At 26.2% G+C, this 27688-nt stretch overlaps 1 protein-coding gene across 5 annotated transcripts in view; it reads right to left on the reverse strand.

Moving 5' to 3' along the window:
* Positions 1–1706: 1706 nt before the first annotated feature.
* Positions 1707–27688, reverse strand: part of LOC107068263 (spondin-1) — a 205189-nt gene continuing 179207 nt past the window's right edge. For all 5 annotated transcript variants that reach the window (XM_089170227.1, XM_089170228.1, XM_089170226.1 and 2 more), the window contains exons 6-8: positions 13069–13241; positions 6835–7247; positions 1707–6366 (exon numbers count right to left, since the gene is read on the reverse strand). In XM_089170227.1, the coding sequence (XP_089026353.1) occupies positions 6155–6366; positions 6835–7247; positions 13069–13241 (798 nt within the window). In that variant the 3' untranslated portion in view covers positions 1707–6154. The remainder of the gene's footprint in view (positions 6367–6834; positions 7248–13068; positions 13242–27688) is intronic.

Raw genomic sequence — 27688 nt, forward strand, 5'->3', positions numbered from 1 at the left:
GTAATTTTGAAAATAATCAGTGTTTTTATGTTTTAATTATACAGTGTGACTCATAAGAAATTAATTTGAACATTTGTGTCATGAAATATTTAATTATAATTATTATAAATATGTTAAAGTATAGTACTTACTGTATTATTATTAACATTGGATGGTGGTATGCACTATTTAGGATTATAAAAGAATAGTTTCATGTAAATTGAATTATTTAATAAATAAATAAATTTAAAGGATTTCTACCCTGTTATATAAATAAATTCATTTTAAAAATAAAAAACCAAATATTCTAAGAATGATTCATAAAGTGCCATGAAATATTTAATTAATTATTATAAATATATATTATAGGATACTTACCAATATATTATTGGTAATTAATGTTTTGGTAATTATTATGTTAATTAATTATAACATAATATTGTTAATATTGAATGGTGGTATGTCCTATTTAGGATTATATAAATATAGTTTTATGTAAATCAAATTATTTAATAATTAAATAAATTTAAAGGATGTCTATCCTGTTATATAAATAAATTCATTTAAACAATAAAAAATCAAATATTCTAAAAATGATTGCGAATTTTGTCGATAGGTGGTGACTTTTTAAAATAACCAATGACTTAATTACCAATTCAATAGAAAACAAATTCACTATTAACAATTATAATTATTTACTCATACATAATACGATTTGTTTTAAACAAAAATATATTTTTCAACATTTTAATGAATCAAACAAAATCACCTCATGTTGTATTCACTCTTCATGTGAAGATGAAAAAAAAAAAACGTATCGAATGATAAAAAAATATAAAATGAGTATAAATATATGCAACGTTGGTTACATAAAAGTAAAAAAAAAAAAAAAAAAAATAATAATAATAATAATAAAGCACATCGTTTGAGAAAGAAGAAGTAGAAGAATGATTGACACGAGTGAAAAGTAGAGAATTGAATCGGAGACTTGAAGCTTTGATGGTTTTCAACCATCAACGATAGCCGCAACTTCGTATTGCGCGTGTCAAGAGGAAAAGAAATGAGGGAAGGAAGGAAAGAAGGAATGAAGGAGGGGGGGGGGGTAGGAGGTTAAGGGTTTGTTGCAAGAGAAGTAGAAGGTAGGGGGTTGGGATAGGAACGTGGTTGAAGAAAAAAAGGAAGATGATATAAAATGGAGTACGAGACCGTGACTACATTTTGAAGTAGCTCTTTCAACGTTCAAATGGAAACTACGAATGAAGAAGAAGAAGAAGAAGAAGAAACCTTTTCTTTTATTTGCTTGAAAAAAAAAAAATAATAATAATAATAATAAAAGATAGAAAAGAAAAGAAGAGAAAATGTTAAAGGAAAAAAATGTTTTTTTTTAGTCTTCCTCCTTTTCTTCTTCATTATTTCTCTCTCTTTCTTGTTATATTTAATAAAATAACAGATGGTGGGGGTGGGTGTCTCCAGTTTTTCTTTTTTGTCTTCTCTTTTTCTCACACCTTGATATATTTTCGATGGTATAATACTTTTTATGAGTTAGATGTATCTTATAAATGAATTATCTTCTTCTTCTTCTTCTTCTTTTTTTTTTCTTTTTTTTAACTTATTTCTTTTCTGTAAAGAAACACTGGTTGTATTTGGTATTTGCAGCAATGTACTTTCAAATTCCTAATGCTAATTAATGATAATAATAATATTAATAATATATATATGTATATGTATTAATTTTCTCGATAGATTTTATTATGTAATATAAACTTATGTGTTATACATAGCTACATGTGTCTTGACTTAATTGCTATCACCTATTTGCTAATTTCCTTAGAAGCTAAAATGCACAGTTACTTGTACGGAAACATCATCATCATCATCATCATCATCGTCATCATCATCATCATCATTAATCATATTAATTATCATTCCTCATATTTTCCTTACACCAACATATCTGTTTGTCAAACTTCCAATGATTTGTCCTTGTCCTTTGCGAAAGGTTTAACTCCTGAGAGAGAAAAAGAATATATATATATATATATATATATATATATAACTATATATATATATATATACTGATCGCATCTTCACACACAAATTTTTAAGGAACGAGAGAATGTTATATATACATATATATATATATATATAATAATAATAATAATAATATTATTAATAATAATTATAATAATAATATAGTTAATAATAATAATAATATTATTATTATTATTGTTCCTCTCGCGAAACGTACATGTTATTATTATTATTTTTGTTTGTTTTGTTTTGTTTATTTTTGTTATTATTAATAATAATTTCTCGTCTCTCTTTTTTTACCACACATATACACAATACACTCGCACACAGAATCTACCTGCTTCTTTTTTTCCTTTTTTTCTCTTATTCATCCACTTCCACCAATATTATCTCATGTCACCTAACCTCACTTCAACTTCCTAATATTCCACACGACTATGGAGAGTAGAGGTAAGGAGTATCATCTTGTATGGGAGAAAATTTGAAAAAGTGTCCAGCTGTATGTTATAAATAACAGTTCAAAAATCTTCCAGAATGGCGCTGGTGTAGACAAAGGGTATGGTATGAATGTAGCAATTATAAACGAATTGAAGTATGCCGAGTTAAAAAATTGAATATTATTGGCGACTAAAGTAGTTAATTATTGAAAATTTCAACTACTTGCGTAGTACAAAATAATGTAGTAAATATAACCTTAAAGAATTATTATGATAAAACGTGCTAGCTAGAGTGATTTTATTTCGTGAACTGTGAATAGTACGTTTATTGATTTTTTATCATTTAATTTTATAAACAAGTCAGTGAATAACAAAATAGTTATGGATAAAATGTTGTGTTGTGAAATTTGTGTTCCTTGTTTATTTCTCAATCCTATTCTAATAATATTTGACGCTTCCATTAAAATTTACCCTTAAGCTAATGTGGCGCCATCGTAATTGAATGCATTTCAACGGACACTTATCATATATACAGATGATTCTCCTTACTTCTACCTTCCATACACACGACATAGATAGTGCGAAAAAAAAGACACACCGTGGAAACTTTTCAACTAAAAAAGTATCCTTCGGAACGTCTACAATAATTATTTTAATAATAAAAACGTTTATCCTTTTACATATGCCGACTAAAGCTCGCCACGTCTTCCTCCCTCTTCCTCCCTCTCAACCCTTTTTACTCTTTCTTCTATCCTCTTTCTATCTTCATATTTTTCTTGTTTTTTTTTTGTCTTTTTCTTTTTCTTTTATCGTAACTTCCACTTCCTTTTTTTTCTTTCTTTACAAAAAAAAAAAAAAACAAACTACGCCAACTATTCTTCTCTCTCTTCCACGAACTATCTGTTTGTTATAGTTCAGTTTCTGTTTTTTTTTTTTTAGTTTTTTTGTTGAAACAATTCTTTTCAATATTAGTTTATGGATAATAGTAAAAATAACAATAAATAAATCAAAATAAATGATCGAACGGAGAAGAAGAAGAAGAAGAAGAAGAAGAAGAAGCAAAGGAGGTACGCACGCCATTTTTTTTTGGTTGCGCAAACCGATATGCGCACAGCAATTTAATTATTATTATTAATATTATTATTATTATTATTATTATTATTATTATTATTATTATTACTTCGCTAATAATTAACGATTTATTGTTTTAAACGTTAGTTTATTATAATTATTATTATCGTTAAATTCATTATAATATCTAAAGATATAATACACTCATCTTTCTAAAACCGTACCTGATGATATCTTTGTAAAAATTTTCCCCCTTTTTTGTTTGTTTGTTATTTTTCCTTATTCTTGTTCTTCTCATTTTGTTTTTGTTTTTTATTTTTCATTTTTTTGTTACGTCGAGCAACAAACTGGGGAAACAGCGACGATAAGAACAAACGTGTTCTTTTTTCCTTATATTATTTATTATTATTATATTATTGTTTTTATTGTTATTATTATTAATATTAATATATTAATATTATTATTATTATTTATTATTATTAATATTATTATTATTATTATTATTATTATTATTATTATTATTATTATTATTATTATATACGTCTGCCGTTAGGCGAAAAGATATTAATTTTTTTTTTGTTTCAATTTTTTTTTTTTTTGTATTATTATTTATTTTCTTCTTTGTCACGAGTGATTTTTTATTTTTTTTTTTTTTTATTTTTTATACCATTATTTGCAAAATTATTATTATTATTATTATTATTTTTTTCTTTTCTCTTCCTTTTTCTTTTTCTTTTTCTTTGCATTTTTCTCTTTGAAAATTATTTTGTAATAATTATTTTTCGGCAAGCTCTCGTTCGCGCATGCACGCACGCACGCACGCACGCATACAAAGAGCACGTAGTTATAATATTATCTCATCATAAAACGCACAACACAGAGGTGTGCCAATAATGATATGACGAATGATCTAATTTTAAGGAAACCATTTTACTTCTCTCTCTCTCTCTCTCTTTTTCACTCAAACATTTCAACGATGTCGAACGCGATTTTCGAAAAGGAACGCTGTTTTTTTTTTTTATAATTTTTTCTTTTCTAAATCTTATACTTGATAATAATCTCAATTTTTTTTTATTAATTTAATTTAATGTAATTTAATTTAATTTAATTTAATTTAATTTTATTTTTGTTTCTAACATTCAGCTGTGGTTTAGGTCTGCGTTTGTTTGTTTGTTTGTTTTTTTTTCAATACTACTACCAATACAACACATTATATGAACACACTTTTTGGAAAATCTTATTATTTTTTTTTTGTATTTTTTTTTGGTTTTCTGCGTGTCTATAAAAAACGTCTAATTCTGTTTAGGGGATGTTTTTTTTTCTCCTTCTAATGTTTCTTTTTTTTTTTTTTAATTATTATCATCGTGTTTGGTTAATTATCGTCATCATTATTATTAATTATTATTATTAGGATTATTATTATTATTATTATTATTAATTTTAATTTTGACTCTAAACGCAAGGACTATGGCAATTCTATTTGTTCTTTTTTTTTTTTATTACATTTAATTTTATTAGCTTTTTTTGTTTTATTTTTTTTTTTAGTAGGGTTATAATGACATACGAGACATGATAGGGAGGGGGATGATTCAATTTTTATTCTTTGGTTTAAATCATTGACTAGAAATTTTTCTTTTTGTTCTATTTTCTTTTTTTTTTTTTTTAATAATTCATTTCATAAGAAAATTACGAAAAATTGTGTGTTCGAATGTTGATTACTATTGTTGTTTTTTATTGTTTAAAGCCTATTATAAACTATTATTATATTGACTTCATTTATAGTTTGCCGTTTGAAGGTGTTTTTCATATTACATGTTTAAAAAAAGAAAATGAAAATATTTCATTCAGATGAATCAATCATTTTTTCATTACCAATACCAATTGATATTATTACAAACAAACAAATATATATATATACACATACACATACGTATCATATTCGAAAAAGTAATAATTTATATAACAATATTCTTTTTTTATATTATAAATATAAAATATTAAATCTTTCATTCTCATAGTAGAACAAAAATAATTATAATAATAATAAAACGTACAATCGTTAGGCAAATAACGACAATTATCAACCGACTTAATTTATAACAATAATAATAATAATAATAATAATAATAATAATAATAATAATAATACTAATATTTATATATATATATTTCAAGTATGATGAATCTTTGGTGATTTAGCTATGACTACATTTGTTCAATGGATAATTATTGCGTTCCAAACGATTGATAGTAATTTTATACGTATATATATATATACGACGCGTGTGTGTATGTGTGTTTCTCACGAACACACAAATAACACCATAAGAGAGCGAGAAGTATTAAAATTTTCCCATTGTGTTTTTCTTATCTTTTCCCTTTCTTATCTTATTTTTTTTTTTTTTTTTTAAACAGATATTCTTCAGTATTTTCATGTTGAAAAAATTCCTTATTAACCGATAAGATAATATGTATTATTAAATTAATTAAATTCCTCGATATAATATAGCCATTATTAGTTTGTATGTATATGTGTAAGTGTTTGTTTTATTTCTTCGTCCAATTATGTAAAATTAGGACCCAAAAGTAGAATTGTTTTGTTTTGTTGTTTGTAATATTCCTTTAAAATTACGACGACTACCAATGAAACGTTTCGAGGTTAGATTTATTTTCCGGACAAGGACTAACGCTGCCGCACCATTTTGTTTCTTTCAATGGTGGACAAGCAGCGCCACCACGGCGAGATTTTATCGTCACTTTTCTCGTTCTTTGGGTTTCCCCGACACCGCAACTACGACTGCATGCACTCCATGGACCCCATTCGCTAACTTTGCAATCTCTTGGTGGACCTAAACATTTACAAAATTTCAAATTATGTAATATAACCTTGTAATTATTTAATATAATACTTTTATTTAAATATTTAGTCGATTCAGAAATTTATTTACTTGAATTTAACACCTTCGAATGCTATGAACGCATATATGTGCTTCCTCGAAATACTTTTAGATTATTTTATCATTGTTTTAGTTATAGTTAATTATAAAATAAAAAATAAATAGAGAGAGACAGATTAACAATAATTAATTATATTTATATTAATAATAATTAATAATTATATTATATTTAAATATTAATTTTGTTATCACAATTTATATTAACAATAACAAACTAATATAATATAATTTTGTTAAATTACTAGATTATGATTAGAATTTTTCTAATTAATGAATTAATTGTATTAAAATTATTTCAATAATTATTAATTATTGAAACTTAGTTGGAAGGTATGATTGATGAATAAAAATATAACTTACGCGTTCTAAGATGTTTTCCTTTAGCCATTAATCTATGATGCTTCATTCTAAGTTTATGCTGACGTTGTTGGGATATAACATCGGTTGCATTATTGTTGACCCATGACTGGCCAAATTTCGATAAACTCGTCGTGTTTGACATTTTTCTTTGTATGTCTTTGAAAATTTCAGCTTTTTGTGCTTCCATCGAGTGCCTGTACATTTGATAATAAGGCCAATTTGATTTTTCATCATTGTTATATTTATTATTTTGATCGATCAATTTTCCTGTGGTTCTAGGAGTCGGTGTTGCATTCAATCTTGGTCTTTGCAATGCATAAGACGATGCAATGCTATTGATTATTGCAGTTTTACCATCACGTGGAATATCCGTGACTGATTGTTGTTGTCCGTTACTCGTTGTCGTCCAATATCTGAAAATATAAATTGTTTTAATAATAACAATGAATAATAAATCATTAATTGCAGCAAGAAATTAAAAGAGTATTTTGAATTATGTAATTTTTTTGTTGTTGTTAATTTTCATTTAAAATATTTGTTATAAGTGGCTAGTAAAAATTCTACAAATTAATTTCAACATCTAATAGCAATAAAATATACAGATTATTATTATTATTATTATTATTGTTATTAGATTTATCATTGTAATAAACTTTGATATCAGAATAATAAATTATTATGGCCAATATTTTTTTTATATAGAATAGTAAATTGAATAGTAACGACGATAATGGTTCGTTAATGACCCAGTAAAAAATAAGAAAAAGTTCTTTTTAACTTTTGTCTATAAATTTATACGAGTCATAACGATAAGATAGAAAATGGAAAACTGATGAGAGAAAATGATACTTAAAGGAGTGAATGGTAACGTTAAATGTACTATATAAAATCGTTTTGTAAGATTTCAATATATATATATATATATATACATTATCATTAGGTAGTACTACTCGTTTTGAAGAAAATTATGATCGTTTTACACTTGGCTGATTATTATCTAAGAGAAAAGAGAGAGAGAGAGACAGAGAGAAAGATGTTTATTCATTTATTTAAAGTAAAATTTCATTTTTAATTGATCAACGTGAATGTATGAAGTACATTCTATATATTCATGTATAAGACTATTCTAATGTAAGTAGAATGCAATAGAGTATTTAAATAATTGTTAATTAATCGAAAGAAACGTGTATTGTTGTTTAAAACCACCTAGTATATGATCGGAGTACCGTCCTCTTCGAAATTCACCTTCAGACTGACAGGTTGTCATCTATGAAAATTCTTACATTCAATGTTGTTTATATGACTGTCCGAATATTGCGCATGTGTGCAACGGTAATAATTCACCTAATTAATAGAATTTAAGATAAAAACGTTCTAATTTGAACATTTTTCTTATTCTAACGTAATTATTTTGACACTCCTGTCCAGTGATGACTTTCAAGCTAAAATTTGGCTGTAATACAAATAGAGTGTATTAGAATATTCAAATAATTGTTAATTAATCGAAATATTGAAAGGGAAGATTCAAAGTACGCGCGCAAATGTGTGGTGGCCTGTGGTGGCCTCTTTCGGTCAGCGTGTTAACTACCACCTTCTTCGGGTATTCCCACGTGTGCGAAATGCGGTTTTATACGTGCAACGGTAATAATTCATCTAATTAATTTGATGAACATTTGATATTCGTATCTTAAAAGATAAATGAATTGAATTGTTACAAGAAAGATTGGTAAAACACTTACACAGAGTTTAGAGACGTTTTTCTAGTGGCTTACTACGAATAATGTAACACTTTATTTTTTTTTTCTACTTCTTCTGTTCTTGACATTTTATTGTTACTAGAAGTAGTTCCCCTTTATTCAGATCTCACTAAAATTTCCATCTATTTTTACTGCAAATCGAAATCCACCGCGTAATCCTTATTTCATGGGGAATGGGGTGTAGGGCGACGGAATGGGGAATACATAGTTAAATAGATAACGTTTAGAAAAAAAAAACAGAAAAGAAGTAAAAGATAGAAAAGAGAGAGAGAGAGAGAGAGAGAGAGAGAGAGAGGAAGAAATCATTCGATTCGTTGAAGATGCTGACTCTCGTTTATGATTTTCTTCGAGATTTCTTTCTTATATTTTTTCCCCATTGTTAGATTTGAAAAGGAACAAGGAAAAAAAAATGCGATCAAATTCTCGGACTAACAATGATAATGATATTCTATAGGTATTGTACTGATGATAAGTATTGTCATTAAAAAAAAAAAATGGATAAAATGAAATTAGATCTTTTTTAATATAAATGAATAGAAATATTTCAATATATTATCTAGTATTATAATAATAATAAAAATCATAAAGAAGTATTATAAGTTGTGTGGTTATTAGATGTGAAAAAGTTTATTCAAACAAATTGCAAATTTATTTCTTTCCAAAATATTTTAATATTTAAATAATATATTTTATTTGTTGTCAATTAAAATTTGTCCAATAGAAAATTATTTTATGTATATAAATGATTTTTGTTTTATATACTCTCTCTCTCTCTCTCTCTTTAACAATTTAAAATTTATTAAAAATTCCATTATTTTATGTCACCGTTTCATAGAAAATTAAACGAAATTGTTTGTCGTTTTGATAAAAATATGTCGAGTTTTGAAAACATGCAACACACATTGGTCAAAAGATTAAATAGAAATAGATACAGTATATTTATTTTTTTAACATAGGATTTTTTTTTTGGTTACGAGAACGTAGGAAGAGGATGGTCCGAGGAATAGTATCGAAAGGGTGAGAATATTTTATTTTTTCCCTTTTTTTTTTGTAACGTTCAGTTCGAGTGCACTTTTTACCGATGCCATTGATATAAAGTTGAAAATCGTGAACACGACAGTGAGAGAGAGGGAAAGAAAAAGAAAAAACAAAAAATTGAACTTTTTCGAGGTGGTTGGTGGTACTTAGAGAAGAGGACAAAATAAAAAAAAAAAAAAAAAAATTTGTTACTAGTGTGAGATAAAAATGAACCCTCATTCACTTTCACAAGTAAAACTATTGAATACGAGTTGTAGAAAAAAAAAGTACAACGAGTATGGGATACTTTTACACGTTTTTTTTTCAGCCCTTATTTTCTTTTTCTCACATATATACATATATATCACGTGTTTCAACCCTTATTTTAATTCAACAATTCGTCAAATGTTTCCTGTCATAAATTAAGGGATAATATCTGAGAGTTTGTAAAAAGAAATAATATAAGCAATTTTGTCATAAAATTTTTTTCCAAAGTATAATATAATAATAATAATAATAATAATAATAAAAAGTAAAAGTGTGTATGTAAAATGAAAAGAAGAAGGAAAGAAAAAAAAGGATATTATTATTAACTCTATAGAACTAACTGATATAAGTAATAATCGTAAAATTTTACGGTTAACTGTTATATAACCAAGCATCTTACCGAACTAGATAGGGATAAGGGTCCACTACTTCGTGATCCTTGAATTGTATCGCGTGAGATAAAAACAAAATATAAGTGATCCGTTTTCTATCGAAATCCAACCCCCCCAACCCTTCCTTTTTTAATTTTTTTTCCTAAAAAGGTTAATAACCTAGACTCGACGGTACTCCGATCATATACATGGTGTTTTTAAACACCAAGGAGTCTTACATAAAAAGAATATCTAAATATTAAACGTATTATTGTTGAAATAACGTGTAAAATCGCATTTCGCACACGGGGGAATACCCGAAGAATGTGGTAGTGAACACGCTGACCGAAAGAGGCCACCACAGGAGTACACAATTTGCGCGCGTACTTTGAATCTTCCCTTTCAATATTTCGATTAATTAACAATTATTTGAATATTCTAATGCACTCTATTTGTATTACAGCAAAATTTTAGCTTGGAAGTCATCACTGGACAGGAGTGTCAAAATAATTACGTTAGAATAAAAAAAATGTTCAAATTAGAACGTTTTTATCTTAAATTCTATTAATTAGGTGAATTATTACCGTTGCACACATGCGTAATGTTAGGACAGTCATATAAACAATATTGAATGTAAGAATTTTCATAGATGACAACCTGCCCAGTCTGAAGGTGAATTTCGAAGAAGACAGTACTCCGATCATATACTAGGTGGTTTTAAACAACAATACACGTTTCTTTCGATTAATTAACAATATTTTTAATATTCTAATACACTCAACTTATATTACAGCAAAATTTGACCCTCGTATAACTTATTGAAAAAAAAAAAACAATAATTATTATCTTGATAAAAATAATGTTGTTAGTTTAATACAATATAATATTATAAAATTGTGTTAGTGAGTTTGATTCACAATTACATTTCACAGTTCCAATTTGATCTTCGATAAGATCGTGTACGAGTTTTATCTCGTCCAGTCCTGTCCTTGTGGATAACGTGTCGGATATTACACTGATAAGGAGAGGATCGTTTAATACACGGATATAATATATATATATATATATATAGAAAGAATTCGTGCTTTATAAATCGCTGGAGGTTAGTGTCCCTTGAGATTTTCTCTCTGTGATTTCTTCGATTAACTTTTTCTTCGATTTTCTCTTATAAAACTTACTGTATATATATATGTATAGTGTATTTCTATTTCACGATTAAAAAATTTAATATATTTAATACGGTACGAAGTTATACGTTTATACGTGTTGTTTTTAAAAACAAGGATTTTAATTTGTATTTTTATAATTAAAAAAAAAAGAGAAAGAAAAATGTCAAAGTTTTAAATAACGAGACTAATAAATTCGTATTTTCATTCTTTTTCACGTATAAACCAAAATAAAAAGATTCGTTGGGACAATGAGAATAAGGTAACACGAGAACATTTCAGATAGTAGTAGTAGTAGTAGTAGTAGTAGTCTTATAATAAAAATTAAAGTGAACAAGTAGTAGAATTGAATGAGAAAGACAGTCAGACAACCAACCAGACCTTCAGACACATCAGACAGTCAGACAGAAAGACAGTGAATGAGAAAGAGAAAGTAGTAGGGTGTTAATGTAAAGAAAAGGTTGGAAACTTTATCGCGTGACGTGAAAAGTGCGTCAGAGAGTAACGAAGAAAGTTCAATAGAATAAAAAGAGAAAGATAGTAAAAGAGAGATGAGATTCTTCTTCTTCTTCTTCTTCTTCTTCTTCTTCTGCTTCCTCTTCTTCTTCTTCTTCTGCTTCCTCTTCTTCTTCTTCTTCTTCTTCTTCTTCTTCTTCTCATATGTATGCACAAGAGTTGGTTCTTCTTTCAAGATAAAAAGAGAGAAAGAAAGAGAAAGGTTGTAGAAGAAGAAAGTAGAATCACTCTTTCCAAGCTGTTTAGTCGATGAAGTCCTATTTCAAAACCCTTTCTTTGAATGAGTCCATTGAAGGTACAACCCCCTTCAGTGCACTTTGCAAGAGGGAAGAACATCTTTTGGTACAGCAAACTGTCTTTTATATTTTTCTTTTTTTTATCTTTTATCTTGTTTCTTTCATTTTCTATCATTTTCATTTCTCTTTTTTTTTGTTTTATATTTTGTATGAACACACACACACATACACACACACACACACACATGCATAACTTGAATAGGAAATCCTTTTTGTTTCTTGATAATATTATTGATAGCTATATCGTTTTTTTTTTCTTATTGATTTTTTAATTTTGTTTACAATACGTGACAGAATGTAAGAGCAAAGATAGAAAAAAAGAGAAAAAAATTCCTTTGAAGTAATGAAATGTAAAGAAAAATTCTATTTTTATGCAGTAATTAATTTATTGTTAATTATTATTAGTATTTAAATAAAGAAATAGAAATACGAATATTCCGTTTTATTCTTTTGAGGTCCATCTCAGAAAAAATATGAAATAAAAAAGATAAAAAAGATATGGATAAAGTTAACCTCATTTCAGTGACAATTTTATTATGGCGGGAAAAAATGACTTTTGGCGGGAACAAATGATTTGTTTTCTTTTTCTCTAACTGTACATCACAAATAACCATTACCAATGCAACCAAATCAACCAATGTTTACTTCTTTTATTGAATTAACAATATTTTTCTTTTATTTATTATTGACATTAACTATAATTATAAAAAACTAACGTAAGATAAGTTACTTATCTAACTAACCTAAAAATTGAGACTGAAACAAATGAGTTGGAGAAAGATAGAAAGAAAAAGAGATTGAAGAAGAAGAAGAAGAAGAATAATAAAAAGAAGAAGATTTTTACCTGTATCTTTGAGTGTCCATTTCCCTCCGTTCCTCAGCAATGGCCTCGTTTAGATCTCTGTTAGGATCGATTCCTCTTGGGGTTGGATTGCTAGATTGTAGATTGTCATTGCTTACGAACTCGACCTCGACGTCGTCTTCGTGATAGGTTTCTGTCAGAGTGTATTCACGTAACTGTAACACACGATTTAATGGTCTATGATAAAAACTTTGTTCTTTTTTTTTCTCTATTTAGGATCAAAAATGATTTTATTTCGAATTTGTCGAATTAACAATAAGATGAATCATAACATTTTCTTGTTGTTGACTCTTTGTTGTATATAATACTAAAGAATTATTATATTTATATTTTTTATATAATATAATATTATATTATATACTTTATTTAATATATTATTAGGGTGAATTAAATACTTGTGCATTTGTTAAATTAATAATTCATTTGTATGTAGAGTAATTTTATTGATTTCCAAAAATATTGCACTGTTGGGATCTCTGACAAGGGGCGTGGCATAGCAATTCGACCTATCTAATCTAATTTTGAATTTAGCTACTAGATAGCGTATTCAAGTGCTAGAGATCCCACGTGACGTAGCAATTCGACCTATCTACTCTAATTTTGAATTTAGCCACCAGATAGCGTATTCAAGTGCTAGAGATCCCAATATGAAACAACTTTTGGTTTATTCTATTATAATATACGAGTAAATAATGCAAATGTATACATTAATATTATTATTATTATTATTATAATACTATCTTTATCTATCTATCTATCTATCTAATTTATCTATTCATTGTAAAAGTTCAACAAGTTTTATCTACAATTTTTTTGAATTTTTTTTTTGTGTGTGTATAAAAGAAGAAAATCCGTTATTACTTTTCAGTCCCTTTTCCACCCAACCCTATCCCGCCCTTACCTTACCCCATCCTCGTTTCTGAAACTGTCCTTCTATCTAGTACTTCCAGATATCTCACATTCAGACGAAGTGAGACGGATAGAAAAGCAGAGTAAAAAGTTCCTGCAAAGTTTGCGTGCTTATCGAACCGTAAACTTGGTGAGTCCCTTTTCCCTTCTCCTTTACTCTTCCCTTTTGTATCATGGTCGTTAAGACTCTAGAGGGACAATAGCAAGTGGTTGAAGAATCGACACACACACACACACACACACACACATACACATATAAGATCGTTTTTATATTTGAATAATCTTCATGGTTTGATTTTATCAAAAATAGTATTTTTTATGTTTTTTAAACTTAATTGTCATCATTAGGTTTGAAAATTTGAAATTTAGATATTATTATATTTTTTTTTTGAAATAAAAACTATTTTCTATATATTTCCTTTTTATATTATTATTATTATTATTTTTATTTTATTTTAAAAGCTAATTTGTAATTACTTGTTTCTTATATGTGTACAATTTATAATACAATACAATTTATACTATATATATATGATGCTACAACAGTTGCATAGTTCCTATACACAACCCTTTCTATTATGTATATATATATATATATATACAATATTATATGCATAAATATTACAACATTATTTATATATATATTTATTATTTATTTTATACTGTTTTATTATTGAATATTATTTATATATATTAAAATATATATATATGATGCTGCAAATACATAGTTCCTATATACCTAACCCTTCCCCATATATATATAGAAATACACATAAACAATTAATCGATCGATTTATATTCAATAACCGATTTTACTCCTTCCCGTTTAAAAAAAAAAAAAAAAAAAAATAAAAATAAATCCAATAACAATAAAGATAAAATTGTAGTATCAGTTGCTGGTGCTGCTGCTGCAAAAAAAAAATAAAAAAGAAAAAAATTCAAAGGGTAGAAGAAAAAGGGAGAATAAAAATAAATAATAAAGGGGAGAGAGAATGGAAAGCAAAATGTAATATCGTTTACGTTATTGAAAACGATGTGAAATAAACAGATATATCTGGTGTATTAATTTTAATGAAGTATAACTATGAACCTTGCACACCAAAAGAAAAAGAAATGAAAATTGAAATAAGATGAGAACAGGAAAAGGGGGGTAATAACAGGAAGGGATTTTGAGGGAGGAGTTTGCAATCGAATTTGAAGGTCTAGTACCGACAACGACCCTCCAATTACGATACTCTCCAAACCCTTCTTGTTTGAATCCATGAGAGAGCAACCTGCCGTCGATTTAACCTCGGTCCTGCTCGATTTAACAATTTTATCAATTGACGATATATATATATATATATATATATATATATATATATATATATATATATATATATGTGTGTGTATCACTACCACCGGTTGGTACTAATTGCCAGAATGGCAATCATGCCAATCATCGTAGTAGCAAGTCTGTCTCGTGCGAGTGTTACGTTTGAAATAAAAAAATAAAAATAATAAAAAATAAAAATATAAAATTAAAAAAATATTTCAAGGAAAATATTGAGAAACAAAAATATAATGGTTACACAATTAAAAAAAAACAATATATATATATATATTAATTACAATTAATTACAATTAAATTTAATATCATTCACATTACACAATTAGTTTTTGATAATTATAGCAAGATGAAGAAACAAACAACAACAACAAAACTAAAACAAAAATAACAAAGAAATATTTCGGGGAAAATATTTAGAAAAAAAAATAAATGGTTACTTAAAATATATATATATATATATATATATATATATATATATATATATAAATTATGTGTCACGTTGTTTGTGCGCAATGTACTCCTAAATTACTGAACCGATTTTAATAAAATTTTGCAAACTGTGTGCAGTTTCATCCAATTTAAAAGATAGTATAGTTTATATCTCAATTTATAGTCGCAATATTATTTTATTGCCAATTATTTGTTTATTAATTAATTAGAGTCATGATTATTTCTGTTAGTTCGATAAGATTCTAACAGATGGCTGACTTAAAGACGCGTGTATCGGTAATTTAATTAAACCACCTAATCCTAATATAATACTTTTGTATGATAAGACGAATCATACTTGCATGACGATAATACTTCCAATAAGAGAACGAGAGAGAGAGAGAGAGAGAGAGAGAGAGAGAGAGAGAGAGAGAGAGAGAGAGAGAGAGAAACTCGGTTGATCTAATCCATCGGAGAAGGTTAATTGGAATCTGTCACCGTACGTAGTTCGATTAAACTAGACGTTAATTAACGTTTGGCCTAATTTCAAAGCTACGATCATCGTTCTAATGGGTGGGTGGGTGGTTTTCTAAAGAAAATGGTTAATAGATCCGATTTTCTTTTCTCTGTCTCTTTTTTGTTCTTCTCATCTTTTTATTTTTGTTTTTTATTCATCCCCGTTCTTCGTTAACTTTGTGTCACATCCTTTTTCTTCTTATTCTTCTTTTTCTTGTTCATTGTTCGTAATTGTGTTTTATCTGTAGAACCGTAAAAAAAAAAAAAAAAAAAAATAAAAAAAATAAAAAAAATGAAACATTCAACTTCTATTATCCATTTTAAATTCTATTATCACAAATGTTCTTTATCTATGTGTTAGATTTAATCCAATTAAATGTAGGATGATTTTAATGTCGATTATATTTTTATTGACACTTATACACACACACACACATGTACATACATACATGTATCATGTTATTAGACACACATGTGCTTGCTTCATTGATATTTAATTTTTATGGAATATAATTTGTATATTTTTACTGATAAAAATTATATTGCAATTCGTGATCTATAAACATACACACATATATATGTATCATGTTATTATACACACACACATATGCTTGCTTCATTGATATTCAATTTTTATGGAATATAATTTGTATATTTATTCTGATAAAAATTATATTGCAATTTGTGATTAATAAATAGAATTATAATAACTTGTAAATCTTGAAACAATAGTAATTAATTTTTTAAAGATTATTTTGAAATTTTTAATACCTAACAGATACCTGACTTTAATAAAAGCTTCAACAAAATCGTTTGTTCAATTTTTTACAGCTTTTTTATTTTTTCTTCTTGAAATCATCAACTTCTTTTTTTCTCTTTTTTACTTTTTCTTTGTAGTACGTGTTAAATTTCACGAATCTACCACATTTGCGGTAATATTGCTGTATATTTCGTTATTTCGTTTTTTCGTGTCCATGGTTGTGTTTTATGGTGGTTGAGGAGTGTACGTACGTTTTCATGGGGAAACAAAATGTTTGTGGTTTGTTCTGGCAGAAAGTACGGTCAATATTTAAGAGTATATGTGCGTGTATATATATATATATATATATATATGTGTGTGTGTGTGTATATATGTATGTATGTGAGAAAGAAAGAAACAGAATGAGGGGTGAGAGTATAATAAGAATGGTGGTTCTTTTCGTAGGAACGATATTACTCCTCTAAAACATGGTCACCTACGTGACCGTGGAAATTACTTTGGGTTTGTCTTGTACCCACTATCATTGCACTGATATCAAACTAGATACAACCTTGTTCTAACCATTTATATATATATATATATATGTTAAAAAATAAAATAAATGTCTGATGTGAAATATTTTTCTACAAATATTTAAAAGTACTTATAATATATACATCTCATTAATCAGAATAATATAATAAAATTAATTTGTTATATGTTTCTTTAATAATTAATTAATAAAAATGCAATTTTTTTTTATTATTATTAAAATTTGAAACAACATCAATTAAACAAAGTAACAAGTTGTACTATTACTACTCGAGAGAAATCCACGATCAAATTGTCTCTCGATTACATAGGAAGATTTCATACGTGTATATATATATATATATATATATATATATATATAGTAGAGAACAAGAGAATCGTACATTAATTGAGATATGATGAATAACAAGAGCGCATGCGTATTGTAGTATGTCGGTTACATAATTGATAAATCGTCGCTTGGTTGCACGTACTATTTGTGGAATTCGTGTTGAATTTGCTTTTAGTTCCATTAATCAACGTTAACTCTTTTGTATCTTTGAAGTTTCTCTATCTCTCTATCTCTCTCTCTCTCTCTCTCTCTCTCTCTCTTCTATTTAATAGTAAGTCATAAGGAATAGAAATACTCTTCATTTGTATACTGTCTTTAATCATTCAAATTAAGTGAAAAATAATAAACAATTAAATACTAAAATTATTAACTTGTTTTGACACTTCAATTAATTTTAATTAAACATACATACATTTTTATATAACTGTAATAAATATATATATATATATATATACATATAATGAAATGTGTGTGTGTCATCGATAATTATTGCAAAAGGCGTTTGCTTATAAACAAATTAATTCTAATGTAATATACTTATATAATGATTGATAATGTTTTACATAACTCGAATGATTGTTAATTAACACTTTGGGGCACGGTGGGATTAAAAGTGTCTCACCTTTTTGATACACCGTAATGCAGACGTTGGGACATTTTTCGTCCAACCTCGAAATCTTATTGCAAAATAGCTACACATGCTCATAAATTTATATTTCGTTTTTATTTACGCAAAACAATTGTTTATTAATTCTTTTTGTTGTTGTTAAATTATTACATTATGTAATACCTTTATTAATAAAAAATATACCAATTTGGTTTTATTTAAAACTTAATCTAAAATTTCTATGCAACATAGGGGCCCTTATTTTATTATCACAAATTCTATATCGCAAAGAGTTAATCGAAGAAAATGTTATATTGTAATATAATAACACGTAATACAGTAATACACAAGTTCTAGTTACCTTTCACATCGAAATCCAAATGTAAATTAATTTCATTGTCCTCTGTTACGATAGTTTCGTTAAATGTTTTTAATATGACTTTTAAAAGTATACATATTATCATTTATGGCAAACGTTATATACGTGATACATAACGTAACCTTGGGAAAGTCGTATGAATGATATAATCAATAGAAACGTTTCGAATGATTTTCTCGTAGTATAATAAAATCAGTTTACTGGTAAATTTTGACAAGTAAGGTACGTTTAATTATTTCGCTTCTTACGCCGGTTATATCCGACATTAGTGCAATGACTTGTGCGTACGAGCGTCGGATATATTCGGCATACGCGTGTGATTGTTCCGTGTGTATTCGTACGGTGATGACAATTGACAATGAATTAATTATATTAAATATTTTTATTACTCTTTGATCATTTTTCTTTTAAATTACTAAAGATGGTAAAAAAGAACAATTATTTATACGTATTTATTTTATTCATAACTAGGGATGCCCCGTAACGCGTTGCTGTGGCTCACAATCAGTCCGATACACACATCTTTAAGTCAACGAATTACCTTATACCGCCATCTGATTGAGATATAAACTATCCTATCTTTCATGTTGGATGAAACTGCACACAGTGTGAAAAATTTTATTAAAATGGGTTCAGTAGTTTAGAAGTCTATTGCGGACAAACAACGTGACACGTAAGTTATATATATATATATATTACGATTATCTGTCATATTTATGTTATTCAATATATTAATCAAAATTATTTTCTCATGTTTCTTTTTTTTATAATAATTTCGTTTCTTGTTTAATTCTTTAATCGTTTTCATATTTTTTTATTTATGTTATTAATAAATATTATATTACATTATATATAACATTATATATACTATATTATATACTAAATTAAAAATATTTATATTATAATATTATTATAGAATATACAAATGATTTATTATTATTATTATTATTATTTTTTTTTTTTTAAATAAAAATTATAAAAATTTCAATTGATAATTATTTTTGTTATGTTTAATTGTCTGTATATAGATACAATAAACAAAACACTCAGAATCATAAATAATACAAGTTCATAAATATGTGCATATACATCGTTGATCGAAATTTTGCATAATGCATGAAAATTGAGCTCTACGTAAATGCTAATGTTCGTTGTAACATCGGTTATTAGTATAGTAATGTAGGTAGATAAAGGGAAAGGTAGAGAAACAGGGTGGGAAAGGGTGGATGATTGTTGGTTGTACACCCACCGATCGTTCAATTTTGATCGTGTCGAGTTCGTTTCAATGTATTAATTAATTATTATATTCCTATAAAAAATAATAAAAAATGGATAAAAGAAACAATCTCATATGCATTTAAAAATAAACATACTTGATCATTTTACACTTCAATATATTTGTTGATAATAAATACATGTATATGATGCTTTTATCATTAATGCAAATGTGTTAAAACTTTTGTCCTGAAAGCTTTTTAAAAATTATTACATATATATATATTTTTTTATAATTTATATAGTTTTTTTTTCTTAAATATACGCGAAGAGGGTTGTTTTTAACATATTACATTATTTATTAAATTAAATTAGAAATATATATTTGGGTTTTTTTAATTTCTTATTGCGGTTAGTATAAAATAAAAAATAAAATAATTAGCGTTGATTGAAAAGTTTCATATTCACGCGTGTTTTTTTTTATTTTTTTTTTTAGGAAATAGTTTGATGTTTAATAATATTATTAAAATATTATTCTAATATTATATTGTAAATGAATATAATTCGATTTTAATATAAGCATATTTAAATAAATCATTATTTTCTATTTGATATTTTTTTATATTGATATAATACCATTTTTACTAATAAACAAAATATATATTTAAATAAAAAAAAAAAAAATAAAAAATAATACACGATCTCTCATATTTGTGTACGAACGGTGTTAAAATAAATATTTTTCGTTTAGTTTAAAATATCAACGAGTACGAAAAAAACAAAAGAAAAAATATCAATTTTTATTTTATTTACAAGCTTTATTTTTATATTATTTTTCTCCCTCCCCTAAAAAAATAAAAATAACAAAAAAAAAATAGAAAAGATCAAAGTGCAATCGGCAACAAACCGAATAACAGAAATATACAAAACGATACATATACATATATATATATATATACAATACATGTGATTTACATCGTAGGGACGAAAACTAAACAGAAAGGGCAAAAGGGAAAGGGAACGAGAGAGAAAGAGAGAGATGTAACTGGCTTCAGGGTATAAACACAAATTCGAAAATTTTCTCTCTGGTCTTCTCGTTCCATGTAAACGATATCCGAACCCTTCCAGTACTGCCACCCTTCATTAGCGTTTCCTGTCCCTCGAAACCTAATCCACGCATAGCTACTCGTCGTATACACCCACATACACACATACACATATATCTATATATATATACGCATGTATATACAAACGTACTTTGGGATGTCACTTGGCAAAACGATAAATCGCGTAAATCGAATCGTACCCCCCCACTACTACTACTCCTCTTTCTCCCCCCCCCCTCTACTCGAATAACCCCACCCTTCGTCATATTTACCCTGCGAACGATTCGCATAAATTTTACCGATCACTTTTACTCTACTCATACACCTTCCTTTCACCACTCCTTTTTCACCATGCAACACCATTTGCCAGTTTTTTATATATATATATATTTTTTTTTGCTAACCTTTTTCGATATTATTTCTGACTAATATTTTCTCTATGAATTTTAAATTTGTCCTTTTTACCTAATATGATTCGATTTTGTGATATGGTTTTTTTTTTTTTATTTACATTTGTTTTTTTTTTTTTTTTTGTTGGAATAAAATACAAAATTAAATTTAAAATATGGTATCAAATGGAATTCTGCTATTACGATTATACATTTTTATTTTTTTATTTTTATTTTATTATTATATTAAAAATATAATATAAATACAGATACGTAATTTTAAATATATATTATATAATATATAAATTAAGAAACGTAGTGTGCATATATGTATCAATGCAATTACTATTACAATTGTATTATATATTTTTCTTTATTTAATTTATTTTTTTTTAATTATTATTACATAAAGAATGTAATATAAAAACAAATAGATATTTTTAAATATACATATATATATATATATATATATTTAATTTAACTAATATATTATTAAATAATATTTAATTTTATCAATTTATTTTCATAAATAATTTAAATTAACAAACGCGTAGTGCATATATGAATCAATGCAATTATTATTAAAATTGTATTATATATTTTTCTATATTTAATTTTTTTAAATTATTGTTATATAAAAAATTTCATATAAAAACAAATAGGTATATATATATTATTATATTTGATTTTATAATCGAATCAAAGATTTTACAATATTCATTGTAATTTGTAATTAATTACAATATTAATTAATATTATTAAGTATTATATATATATGTAATAAACATCATGCATGTATCAATGCAATTGTTATTATTATTATATTATACATTTTTCTGTATTAAAATCTTTTTATTTAATTACTATTATATTAAAAATGTAATATGAAACAAAAGATATGCATTTATGAAACATGTCCTTTTAGATGCAGTCGTTAGGTAGCACCAGAGTGTACCGTTCACTATGTGAGTGAACATTATACTTGTTTATTAGTAGCCTGTGTTACTCACTAAATTAATATCCCAAGGCATAAGTTTTAATCTAAATTAGCTCTAAACAGTACAGGAGAAACATTACTTGCTGTAATAATGGCAGTAGCAGTAGTAGTAGTAGTAGTAGTAGTAGTAGTAGTAGACGAGAAAATGAAAATTTAGTCTGCGAGTTGGAACAAACTGGCATAAATTTCTTCGATTCATTTTTCGCTCATTTCTTGTACTAACTCACACACATATACATACATATATACATACGTATTCTCATTCTCTTACTCTTTGGACTATCTTTCATACAACCTGTTTCATTTCATTAATAATTTTGTTGAACATTAGGGGATGATTAAGTATCATACCTTTCAACATCGTTTATATACGATTACCTTTTGTCCTTTTTTGTTTTGTTTTTTGTTTGTTTCATTTTGTTTTTGTTTTTTTTTTTTTTAAGCTTTGAATTATTGAAAATTTTTCATTCGAAAAAATTGTTTTCTTTCCTAATGTTTCGTTCGATGGATTAATACAAGAGCTCTTATTATTATTATTATTATTATTCGTAATTCTTTCAATGATCATTGATAGTATCACGCGTATTTTTATTTTTATAATATTTTTTTAATTTTTTTTTTTTTTATTGAAATTCCTTTCGTAAACCTTCGTTGATTTTTCTAATTTTTTATTTCTTTTTTTAATTTTTTGTTTTGTTTTATCACACAATTTTTTCTTTTATCAAATTCATCTTTTTGATTATTCATCTTTTCATGTAACCCACGTGTTTCTATTTATATACAATTTTTTTTTATTTATTTATTATTATTATTTTATACTTTATTAAATATATATTACAAAATAAGATTACTTGACGTATCCAATCATTTATTTCAATTATTAATCTTTAATATTTTCACAGACAGTAAGAAATAATTTTGTTATTCAGCATAATTCGTATACAATTTTATTTACATAAGAATATATAAATTATTAATAATATTTATAATATAAATCTTAAATAAAATATAAAAATAAATGTGACCAAAAAAAAATATATAAATATAAAATTGTATAACGTTATTTTATTTGAAATTAGTAAAATGTATTAAATGAAAATGTTTCTAAATTACTGAGCATCAATTATATATATATATATATATATATATATATATATTATAGAAGTCAGGAAAATTAGGACGAGAACGAATATTCCAGTTCGAAAGTTTAAACGAATTTAACATCATGATAATTATGAGAATTTTCAAAAGAGAAAGGACGATGTATAATTACCATCTCCACCCTCACCCCCAACCCCAACCCCAATCACCCCTTTTACCATTAATATGGCTCGTTTCCTCGCTATCGTTAACATAAATAAAATTTTATTCGAATTTCTTGATTCCGTTCAGTTTCATTCGATCGATCGATCAATGATGATGATGATGATGATGACGATGATGACGATGATGATGATGATGTATCGTATAAATAATTAAATTTGATTCGTCAATGTAGTCGTGGCTTTTATTTACAACTATTTTACATTAACATCTCTCATCGATATTATAAAATTTCAATGTAAATAATATTTACCCTTATGGTCATATTTTCATTGTTTACCTTTTCCACCAATACTATGTGTCTATATATATATGTGTGTGTGTATGTATGTACTTATACATGTATAAGTATGCAAATATAATCGATAGGATGTAAAATCAGTATCCATTGGACAGGAAATTTAAAAAAATATATTAACGAAAGGGTCATTCAAATTTGGTACATTAAATGGTAATCTTTGTAAGTATGTAATATTAACAATAATAATAATAATAATAATAATAATAATAATATTAATAATAATGTATATATATATGTATATATGTAGATAAATTTGATAGGGATTAATACAAAATTAATCTAAGCTTATAGTCTATTATTATTATTATTATTATTATTATTATGTTACAAAGGATTTATATCATTTTCATTCAAAATAATAAAATGAGAAAGAGAAAGAGAAAGAGAATGATTTAATTTCATGAATAATTCGAATATTAATTCAGACAATAAGTTTCCAATAAATATATTTTAAATATCATATAATTAAAATCTTGTTAAGAATGTGTGTATTTTTTTTTTTTATTATTAATTTTAAGAATGTTATTAATATTTATTTAAAAAATAATAGTCATATGCATATGAATTCGATAAATAAAATTATTTTTCTATAGAATTATAATTAAAAATAATTAACTTATTTTTTCATTATCATATGTATATATATATATATATATATATATATATATATATATATATATATATATATATATATATATATATATTTATTTTTATTTTATATGTTTTTTTTGTATTTTATATTTTATTTTATTTTTATTTTATATGTTTTTTTTCGTATTTTATATTTTATATTTATTTTTTATTTTATATGTTTTGCTGTTTGGTATTTTATATTTTATATTTATTTTTTTGTTTATATGCATATATATATATATATAATTTATTAATATATACATATATTTTAAATAATCAATTTGCATTCTCGTTTGTAATTTTATTGTATCAGATAGAAAGATATAGAAAGTGTTAAATGTTATTTGTAATTTGCAATTCTTTTTATATTTTTTATACTTTATCTTTCAAAATATTTATTAACGATAAATAACAGTTGTTTTTTTTTTTAAACAAATATATATATATATTTTAAATAATCACAAATATTCGTATAATATTAATTTCAATTTCTGATACAATATTTACATCTTAGTAATATCAAAAAATTAAATGTTGTAACAATCGACAAATGTATTTCATTAGAAATTATTTTTGTATTATTTTTAAACAACAAAATTTATAATTAATTTATTAACAAAGCAATATAGTATACTATAAAAATTCAACCAGTATATTCATTCGTATTATATACTCGTACATTTTATTACGATGCACATAATTGGCTTTCTACAATGTCATCTCGTTATTCCCCATACATTAAAAAAACAAAGAGAAAGAGAGAAAAAGAGAGAAAGAGAGAGAGAGAGAGAGAAAATATAAATTTTTGTCACATGAATGAACTTGCTCATTCTCGAAAAGGGTCCCACTGAACCGATAATTTTCCATGTATTGTAGCCCAACAACCCTAGTTGCTTTTTGCAATGTGCCAACAACCAGGTAATAGTCCTACACGTGTGCATGTGCATATGTGCATGTGGAACATAAAGTCAAAGTAGAAATGTGTTTCCAGCTATTTTAGATAGAAAGAGAGAGAGAGAGAGAGAGAGAGAGAGAGAGAGAAAACCCTACCACAAAACCACCCCTATATCATCTCGTGGTTTTGATTATAACTATAGTGTATTCCACATATGTGTTGTTACTGTATAAGATAGAAATATACAGAAAATGTTAGTGTTAGTGTTAGTGTGAATGTGAGTGTGAATATGAGAGAGAGAGAGAGGGAAGAGTAACTGGTCAGTATTCGTCCAGTAGTAAACCACTTCACGAATATATTATCCATTCACTAGGGGTGACGAGGGGATTCGTATATGAGAATGGAACCAGAACCCATGGTGATTTGTCAAGGGGCATAAAACCACCACCACCACCACCACCCAACCCCATAAACGCTCTTGTATACATGGACTTGGTTCATAAATTCGAACGAGTGACGATGAGAAAGATTAAACAGTCATGAAGATATAAAAAATGAAAATAATCAAATCATCTTAATTTTAAGTTTACTCTTTGGGCACATTTGACGAGTGACATATTAGTCATCTGAATTTAAGTAGCTTATCTAATGGTATATTACTCACCTAGGAAGGTTAAGTAAGAAATGTCTCAGAGTACATGTAATTGTTGGTTGAGACAAAGCCGAGGTCAAACAAACATGTGCTCTCTGAGGCTTTCTTATTTACTGTCCATGGTGAGTATACATTTTTTCTGCTCGACGTAGGCGGAAATCCGCAACTTCGTTTTGAACAGCGGGAAAATAGGTGACGCTTATCACCCGGAGGGAAGAAAAATATATAAATATTTCTATTTTGTTATCATCAATATTAATATATATATATATTCCAAATAAAATGTATTACTTGTACATATTAATCCATATAAGCAACAAATTAAATTCATTGTATATGCATCAAAATCTTTCAATAATTTGGTACTCAAGGGGTTAATGTTTTTTTTGGGGGGGTTCTCTAGTTTTTTTTTTTTTACTTCGATTCACATTTATTTGTTCTTATTTTGTATACTTACAAGATTATATATAAAATTAATTTTAAAATATATTTTATACTTTGTTTTTTTTTTTTTTTTTTTTTTTACCAATATGAATAAAATTATTGTTCAAAATTATTCAATTAAATTGTTTCAATTTTCAGTATAACAATTAATATGCTTATCGTATAAATATAATATTAAATTATATATATATATTACATATATATGTTAATCGAATCTTATTAATGTCCAAATCTTATTAATACTTGAAGCGACCACGTGACAACACCCACTGAGCAGATCTGCCACCAACACCTCCGACTTCGTTCAGCGATCAATGTTCAGCTGTGCCATCACAAGCACACATTTCCCAAATCTTATTAATATATATATATATATATATATATATATATATTATTTATGACAAAATAATAGAAATAAATATTACAATAATATTTGCGAAATATTATCACGAATGGTTACCTCTCGAACATTCAAAAGATTGTTGTTGTTGACGCTGTGAATGCCTTTGAATTATTACGATGGGAGTGAGAAAGGGGTGAAAGAGGGGTGACTGGTCGTGTGTGTGGTGGTAGTGGTAGGGGTGGTCCTGAACCATAATACGATTTAATGATCGAATAATAATTTTACGTCGTTTAATCACAAGAGTAGTAGTAGTTGTAGTAGTAGTGGTAGTAGTGAGAGTTTGCCAGACACATTGAGTTAAACAAAGACAGACAGAAAGTGTGAAAGAGAATGAGAGAGAAAGAGAGAGAGAGAGAGAAATATGTGACTGAAATAAACAGACAGTCAGACAGACAGACAGACAGACAGACAGACAGACAGACAGACAGACAGACAGACAGACAGACAGACAG

This window comes from Polistes dominula, unplaced genomic scaffold, assembly GCF_049000335.1.
Source record: "Polistes dominula isolate Pdom_NZ unplaced genomic scaffold, Pdom_raw_medaka contig_15, whole genome shotgun sequence".
Taxonomy (NCBI): domain Eukaryota; kingdom Metazoa; phylum Arthropoda; class Insecta; order Hymenoptera; family Vespidae; genus Polistes; species Polistes dominula.